This window comes from Diabrotica undecimpunctata, chromosome 1 (genome assembly GCF_040954645.1).
Source record: "Diabrotica undecimpunctata isolate CICGRU chromosome 1, icDiaUnde3, whole genome shotgun sequence".
Lineage (NCBI taxonomy): Eukaryota > Metazoa > Arthropoda > Insecta > Coleoptera > Chrysomelidae > Diabrotica > Diabrotica undecimpunctata.
The window spans coordinates 184,792,739-184,801,819 of record NC_092803.1 but is presented as its reverse complement, the minus strand read 5'-3'; the positions used below and the strand labels follow the sequence as shown (position 1 = coordinate 184,801,819).

Below are 9,081 nucleotides of genomic sequence, written 5' to 3'. Positions count from 1 at the left end.
AATGAAGGAAATACTCTGTTTATTCATAGAAAACTTTATAAGTGTTATTTAAAATATTAGTATATTTTTAAAGTGATAAAATGAGATCTAATATTCGCTTTATTACTTTGTATCATTTGTTTAGGATGAAATTTATGAGATTCTATATATTTAAGATTTTTTAGGAACACTTATCTGTGTCAACCTAGTTTTATAATTTCTTATGGAAATACAGATCACAACAAGCCAAAAAACAATTTTAAGTGATTTTTGTATTCCATTATTCGTTGCTTCTTATTCAACTGCATGTTTTATTATATGTTTTGTATATACATAATACACACATATAATAGATAATTTTTTTATCTTCTTACTGCCCTCATTCTTGTAAAAGGTTGATCAATCTTTTGTTGCAATCTATAGTCATGCATTTATTGTTTTACATCATAAACATTAAATATAGTTTTTATTTTTATATCCTTTATAAATTTTATTGTATAATCTCCGTACTAAAGATATTGTAAAATGGTATATAAGTTTAAACGACAAAATGTGAGTTTTTTTTTGGTTTTGTTTGCTTTAAATTGGTGAATCTCTATACATCATATAACGTTTGTAAAATAATATTTTTTACAAACATTATACATATATATATATATATATATATATATATATATATATATATATATATATATATATATACATATATATATATATATATATATATATATATATATATATATATATATATATATAATATATCTTAGCCAATATAGCAAACTTAGAAATTTGATAGATCTTATTTTGACTGTTTATTGTAATTGATTGTTTTATTTATTCAACTGCAAATTATTTTAAGGTGTATAATTCGAATATTTTCTTTAAGTAATCTGCATTTTCCAAAATTATTGTTATTGTCTCTTATTTCTTGAATATTAAAAAAATTCTGTTACTCCGGGATGTAATGTTGAACTATTGGGAATTTGAACTTGGTGTGAGCTGTAAGTTTTGAGTAATTAAAAGAAAATACAGACAGGTAATGTTCAGAAAGAGATCTATATCAGTTTTTGCAATAGTGGAAATTCTGTTTTTCATACCAACTCAATGTTTCAATTTCCAATGCAAAAATAATATAATCCAACAAATACTACTGTCATATGGCGTTGCTAAGCTTAACTTTTGGGTAAAACATTTTAGTATTATATAGATTGTATGAAACTAACCTATTATAATAAAGGGCAGCTATCAAACCCAAAATAATGATCAAAATGAATGTGTTCTTTAGTTTTATAAACTGACTGATCCTATTAACTGAACATCCTAGAGTAACAAATCCATTTAGATGTAGGTGTTGTAACTGTTAAGACAAAATATTTTTTTAAATTAAAATTTACTATATTATCGAATATTGAAACCCTGTTATATTTATTTTTTATTTTTATATTAAAGTAAATACCAAAAAGAATATAATGACTTTTATTTAACTGTAATATTTAAGCAATATCCATTTACTCAGCCTCGATTGAAAATCCTTTTAGTAACTAAAATAATTATGGTGCCAAAACCTGGCAAAGACCCAAATGAGGTTTCATCATACTGATAAGTCTTCTAACAACTCTCGCAAAGCTTTTTGAAAAGACCCTTATGATTAGAATCAAACCTATTATCTTGCAAAATAACAATACCAAACTACCAATTTGGCTTTAGACAAAAACATGATACCATCGAGCAAATACATAGAGTAGTCCGAACAGATAGAGGTGCCTTTGAAAATAAGTCCTACAGTCAAGTCACAGCTACCTCATTCCATAGCCAAATTTCTTAGTCATTATAAAACAGATAGATCCTTTTTAATTATTCACAGTGAATATCACATTCACACTAAAATGAAATGGAACTACCCTATATCTATAAACTGAAAATTACTACCTACTAGGAACTATGTCAACCATCTGGGTATCAACATAAATAATCACCCAAATTAGGAAAAACATACACTATTAAATATTATTAAGAGGCGTAAACTAGAATATCTTGGACATATAATCAGAGGACCAAGATATGAGTTCCTTCGGCTAATTCTCAACAGTAAAATCGAAGGAAAGAAATGGATAGGACGGAAGAAACTCTCTTGGTTGAGGAATTTGCGGCAGTGGACAGGTTTGACAGCGGACCAATTGCTACACGTAGCGCAAGACCGAGATCAGTATTACAATATTATAAGCATGGTAGTCGCTGACGTTCCGTAGGGATATGGCACTCTAAGAAGAAGAAGGAAAAACATATATGGTCCAAACAACTACAACTAGGCATGCTTTACAAGAAAATGTACTGGTTTATAAATCAAGTCAGGTTTAACTATCCAAAACAAACCTCTCTATAAGGCAATACAAAGTCCTTCTTGATGTCTGTAATCCCTGGTATGTGCCAAGCAAGGTTATTCATCATAACCTGAATAATGAAACTGTTAAAGAATCAACTATCACTTAGTATACTTTAAGAGACTATCATCTGATCGAAATAGAAACTAGATAGAAGTTACTCATTTGTATAAAAATCAGAAATTTGGTAATATAAACTAAATATAGGTAAAAGGTGCTCACCATTTCGTGTAGCTCCAACTGTGTCATTTTTTCTCTCTTTCATACATATTGTTTACTGTTATATTGATAACAGATTGCAATAAATAAAGGAAGTTAAAACAAAATTAAAATTTACTATATTATCAAATATTTAAACCTGTTATTTTTATTTTTATATTAAAGTAAATACCAAAAAGAATACAATGACATTTATTTAACTGTAATATTTAAGCAACATCCATTTGCTCAGCCTCGATAGGAATCACTGAGACTTCTTCAACATCCACCACCTGAGTACTAAGCACTGCAGTTGTTCCTCTTTGATATCTATAAGATCCCTGTTTAACTCCCTTTTTATTGGCCTCATCATAGGTTCGTTTGTAGTCTACTGAACCCTTTCTTATTACACAGATATCTACATTGGAGCCTGAACCTAGATCATTGAATATACCAGCTGCAATAGCATCTCTTACTAATTGGACACCTTCTTCCTCTTCCATTTGGGGCTTCCAGCGGGATTCAAAGACAGATATGGCTGCTAAGGAACCAGAACCCATTGTGCCTAAAAAAGTAGATGATTCAAACAATTATTCAAAAACATTAGTAAGTACATTAAGATAGTCATTTTCAAATTCTCTATTGCTCTGTTTTTACCAACATCAGGCATTTTAAATCTTAATTTGTCACAATCCACTTGATTTTTCTTGAATTATTTATTTCTAGTTTATTTTACATAATCAGTTCATATTATTTTGGTATTGAGATACTGCAGTCAAGCTGGGATTCTATCTTTTCTAACTTTTAGCAACAGCTATGTGCCATAAATCACCTTATTCTATTCAAAATTAATGTTAAGTACATAAATGACTGATAAAGAAATATAATATTTAACTTACCATAAGGAAGATCAACACTTGATCCATGTGGATGAATCATATATAGATGTGGTCCTTCAATATCAACACCCCCAAGAATTAAAGCAGCTCCAATATATCCTTGGTAGCGGAATAAATATTGTTTTAATAATTGATTTGCTGTACACACTCTAGTAACTCGGTTTGTGTATAATCTGTGGAGTTCTAATTTAGCAGCTACCATCTGAGTGGTCATTTCTGTATCTGCTGCAGTACCAGCACCACAACAACTAAAAATCAATTAAGTGTTTTATGCAACATTCTTCAATTATAGCGTTACAAATATATAAACAACAGTATCAATATTGCAAACAATAATCCTATACTTACTACATATTGGGTGCAAGGAAGTGAATCTTTTCACAGTTCTTGTCTGCAACTGTGGTGTCTTCTGTAGCTCTAGTATCAGCTCCAAGAATAACCCCATCTTTATAGATTATTCCTACGATGGTAGTGCCTGTTTTAGTGGCTTTTGGAAGAGCAAGGCCCTTATTTTCCAGAATTGCATTTCTGAAAGAGTTGTATTTTGAGGTTAGGTGACAGTGCAATTTTTCGACTTTTAAAATTCTATAAAGAAAAATAAAATATTTACCTTTTACAATTTTCGAATGAAAAACCAGACGCTGGTATTTCTGGACACAAAACTGTAGCCATTTTCAGTTAATTTTATCTAAAACTCAAATTAAATTAACAGTTTACACAACTTGCAAAATTGTTGACAATCCAACCCGACCACAAACCGCTATCGCTATGTCACTGTCACTTTTATGTTAAAATTGACAGTTTGGTATATTCGTTCTGTCTATAGTCCATAGACCGAGCAAGCGGTAACGAATAGTGACCACAACAATTTTGCTATTGCTTGATATGTCTCTCTCTAGAGCATTGAAACTCCCCACTCGCTCTCTCCCGACCAAAAAGAGACGCTGCTATACCTACTTGATGTAAGATAGAGACACAATATCGAATCATGTCGTCACTCCTCTCTACCACAGAATAATAAACAATTGTTATTTATTCTGTGGCTCTACAGAATGCTTGTCTTGTGTTATACCACCGTTATACATCTATGGTTTTGTCACACACATCACAGAAAATAATTTAGGACGTCTTTCACAATTGGTCCCACCCACAGATCACCTAACCTCTAGTGGTCTGTGGTACCACCCATGGTTCGTAGACTTACTACGGTTGCCTCTTCCGACTGGGGTGGGGATGCTTGAGTTACGTCACCAGAGTACACAAGAATACAAAACCCATTTATTATCACAGTTTGTTCGTTGTAATTATCTTTCAGTTTATTATTTGCATTATTATTTATCGTTTCTTAAATATTTCAGTTTACTTTATATTTTTGTATTTGAAAGTTTGGTGTTGTTTTCTATAAAAACTTATTTTGAATTATCGAAGAAACGTTATTTATTGTAGTTGTACATCGTACCTATTGTCTTCGTATCTTTTTATAAGGTAGGTTAAAACTTTAAAATCTCATTGTGTATTAACGTAATAATAATATTGATGAAATTTTAGAATGCCATTAGACATTAATGATCAATCAAGGAAAGATATTAAAAAAAATGGAAAAAATAGTTATTTAATTCGGTAATTCATTCAATATTTAATCCAGTATTGATGAAAATTCAGTATACGCGACAAATTTTCAGTGTAAAATGGAGATTGAAGTCCTAGATTTACATAAAACCTGCATTAACATTGGATAAACGTTAACAACCGGTTCTGATTAATTTTAAGTACCAAACTGCCTAGATATCAACAGTTTTCCATAATTAGGTATTATAATCAACTAGACATCTTTATTTCATAATTATCTTTACTATTTTCCACACATCAAAGACATAAAAACGACGATTAACCAGAAAACTACGAACACACACTGTGTTCGTGGTTCTCTGGATTAACAATGTTACGACACAGTTTAATCACAAATCACAGTTTCTTTTTATACTATGGTTACGATTCAAATTACTGTACTCTCGTGACGTAATTTCGGGCTTAATGTTCATTGGTTAGTCGGAAGAGGCAACCGTAGTAAGTCTACGAACCGTGGGTCCCACGGTTACGAGCCCTAAATTACGTCACGAGTGTACAGTAATTTGAATCGTAACATTGTTAATCGTAAATAATTTTAATAAACTATTTTAGTGGTTCAACATTTTTTTCTGTTTTTTTGGTTCCGAACTTGACATTTTTGTATATTGTATCTGTATGTTTGCGTTTTGCGTGACATCAACAAATATTTTATTGGTCTGTCGTCTTTCTGGTTATTGGTCTGGTTCGACTGACGTTTACACATGTCACTATTGCATTGGGCATGTCAAGTGTGTCCAGGACGTACGTGTCAAGAAGTTATGAGCCGGTGAAATTTGTTGTAAAATAATAACTAAACATGAGGATTTCCACTTATTCTATCCTAGGTTAGTATTCTCAACGTTTATTTAGTAATTCCGAATATAATTTAAAAAATTTTATTTTAGTATTTTCAATAATTTTGGCATTATTCTGTGCCACAACATATGCAAGTATAGGAGGTTACATTAGCCAAGCAGATAAGAACAAATTTATTCAGATTTTGGAAAAAACACTGAAAGTTGATGGGGATGATATTATTTCTTCATACTATGGAGCAAGAGGATATCAAATTCTTACAGTTCCTCTCGATAAAAAGCAAACAGCAGACAACTGTGCTCACTTGAAGAAAAACTTTAAGCATCAAAGTATTGAAAGTACATTTTATGTATACAGTACGTGGAATATATTAGGATGTCAAGGAGCTCTTCATTCCCCAGAAATCATAAAGGTAGAGTACTGAGATATATAGGCCTCTGACATTAAGCTTTTCCAAGTTGTCTGTTATTGTATAGTTAATTTTAATCATTTAAAGCGATAATTTACCAATGTATGCATTTTTAAATAGGTCCTTTATAAATGATTCAATTCAACTATTTTTAGTAGATTTTTGTGGATTTTATAATGTAAATATGAGCCTGCCACATAGAGCTTTAGTTAGTAACACTTTTAGCTAACTATATGCCGAAAATAAAACCTGCAATAGTAGTTGTTTGTTTACTTATCAATAAAATCAAAACCAACTAACCATAAAATTTTTTTTTATCCAAATACCAAGTTTCTGTATAAAAGTCAAATGTAATCTTACAATCACCTATATAGTGGCACATCTTAGAGAAAATATTTTATACAACAGCTATAATAACCACCATGTGTGTTTTCCAGTTTTCGATCTTCTCTCTATTTTCTTTTAATTGTATAACTTCTAGTAAATAATTGTTAACTATATGTAATTTGTGTTTTGTTATTTCTAACCATCTTTTATTTTTTTAGACAATTCAAGCAGCTCTGGAAGATAATAAGTCTACTTTAGCAGATATTCGTTATGCTTTAGAAATTCTAACTCTCCTAAAACAACAAATACCTGGACCTGCTAAAGTATCCCAAGCAATTCAAGCAAAACTGAAAGAAGATGATAGCCTTCAAAATTTAGGACAAGCTGTACATGCAGCTTCTCTTTTAGGAGACAATGGAAAATTTGCATTGGACAGGGTAGAAGATATTGTTGTGCAAGCTGATGAAGTGGATGGAAAGTTATTGCAATGGGAAGGTGGGCTTACTACCACATCCTTACTTCTTACAGGTTTATTTAGATTGCCAGGTAATTCTCCTTTAACAGCAGTACAAGCTGACAAATTTGCAAATTATTTGTTGACAAGAAAAACTGTACAAGCTGCCAAAGGAGTACTGTCTTTCTTAGATGCTTCCCTAGCATTATCTAGCAGTAGTGTGTCTCCTGTCAGTATCTCAATTATAGGAACACCTCAAGTCTCAGCAGATAAACCAGATTTGAAAGTACAAGTTAGCAATCTGTTTGGAGTGCCTCATAAAACACCCCCTTCTCCTGTAGTAGCTGAAAAAATCACAAAATTGGCAGATGACAGTGTTGTATTATCTAAACAAACTTTAAAAGCTGGAGCTCCCTCGGCTGAATTCGTATTACCTTTGAAACTAGATCCTGGTCTATATAAAGTAGTAATTAATGCAGGTAGCCATTCAGCAGACTTTGTAGTAAGAGCTTTGGGTTCTCTTACTGTTAAATCTGTGGAAATTGGTCTCAGTGACTCTGACGGAGGGGCTGCTGTGAAACTAACCAAGTTGACATACAAAAATAAACTTCCTAAGGCTTTACAAGCTGATTCCAGTCAAAGTTTGTTGATTAAATTTTCATTGTCCAGAACAGTTCACCAAGCTTTCCTTAGGTTGTATTCTGGAAAGAAAGAAATAATATTTGTAGCTGAACAAGACAGCAGTAAGTTATATTTAGTTGAAGTTAACTTAGAAAAGGAACTTTCTCAGTCAGGTAACTTCGAAATGGAACTCATCTTAGGAGATGCTTTGATCACCAATCCTATTCGCTGGGGTTTGGGTACTATTGAGGTTAATTTAGGTCCAAATGCTAAAGAAGATGTTAAAGCAGCCAGAGGACCTAAACCTGAGATCCAGCATTTATTCCGCCCTGCAGAAAAAAGACCACCAGAAGCAGTATCCCTATTCTTCACTGCCCTAACTGCAGCTCCATTTTTGATCCTTCTAATTTGCTGGGGTAGAATTGGAATAAATTTAGGAAACTTTACAGTACTAGCTTTACCTTTCCACTTGGGTTTTGGATCTATATTAGCACTATTCACTCTATTCTGGTTGAAATTAGATATGTTCGTCACATGCGCCTGGTTAGTTCCCATAGGAGGTTTTACTTTCCTCTCTGGGCACAAGCTATTAAGTCATTTAGCTGCCAGTAGAAAGCAAGATAAGGCTGATAAGTAAAATAAGTACTGTTCATTATTTGCTGATGAAGCGGGTATTTTGTTCACATACAGAGAACTTTTTGTACAAAAACTTTTGCTAACATTTAAATTCCATTCATTTATTTATATTGAGATTTTTAAGGTAAGATTATGTTAAGATAATCTATATTTGAATATATGGCTATCGTTTTTTGTTTGAGTTATTATTATTTATTTTGTAAAAGTTATGGTATAAAAATTTGAGTGGGCATTTTAGTAACAGCTTGTTTTGTTATCCACTTACTATTTTATCAAGAATTAAGTTGTACATAAAGGATTTTGTATGATTACATCGTAATTGTGGTAATTGTTTTTGAATTTGTCACAGAAATTTTGTAATAAAACCCAAAGTATGAATAAAAAATAAAAAAAAAACTATTTGATGTGTTTTTATTTGTGGATTCTTTAACATAGAAACAATTATTTTTTCCTTATTCTCTTTCTGGGACAGTATCCCATATTATGTATGTGCCTCCTAGTGGCAGTATATATGCAACAATACATTGGCTTTCTAGGACAGTCCTTACAGAGGGATCATGGCCTACACAGAAAAATGAAAGTGGGTGTGAGGTAATACTGCAATTTTGTTGTATTGGTAAAATGTTCTATGAATGTTATGAGTGTGTATTGAAGGCTCCTTCAACTGGTCTAGGTGAGAACGGTAGAAAATGTGGACCAATCCAAGAGAGGATACTTTGGAACTAAAAATGAAGCTGGAGATGATATGCTGGA

General features: G+C 31.7%; 2 protein-coding genes across 2 annotated transcripts; one reads left to right on the top strand and one right to left on the bottom strand.

The window, feature by feature from the left end:
• Nucleotides 1-2,692: 2,692 nt before the first annotated feature.
• On the bottom strand, nucleotides 2,693-4,230 carry Prosbeta2 (Proteasome beta2 subunit). The gene is made up of 4 exons (XM_072532385.1): nucleotides 4,068-4,230; nucleotides 3,806-3,985; nucleotides 3,458-3,705; nucleotides 2,693-3,123 (listed from the first exon to the last, which is right to left on the bottom strand). The coding sequence occupies exons 1-4, from the start codon at nucleotides 4,127-4,129 to the stop codon at nucleotides 2,789-2,791; spliced, it is 825 nt and encodes a 274-aa protein (XP_072388486.1). The 5' UTR covers nucleotides 4,130-4,230; the 3' UTR covers nucleotides 2,693-2,788.
• A 1,523-nt stretch (nucleotides 4,231-5,753) lies between these two features.
• Nucleotides 5,754-8,722, top strand: OstDelta (oligosaccharide transferase delta subunit). Its single transcript, XM_072520740.1, has 3 exons — nucleotides 5,754-5,910; nucleotides 5,971-6,293; nucleotides 6,836-8,722. Exons 1-3 carry the CDS (start codon nucleotides 5,883-5,885, stop codon nucleotides 8,327-8,329), a joined length of 1,845 nt encoding a protein of 614 aa, XP_072376841.1. The 5' UTR covers nucleotides 5,754-5,882; the 3' UTR covers nucleotides 8,330-8,722.
• Nucleotides 8,723-9,081: the final 359 nt, after the last annotated feature.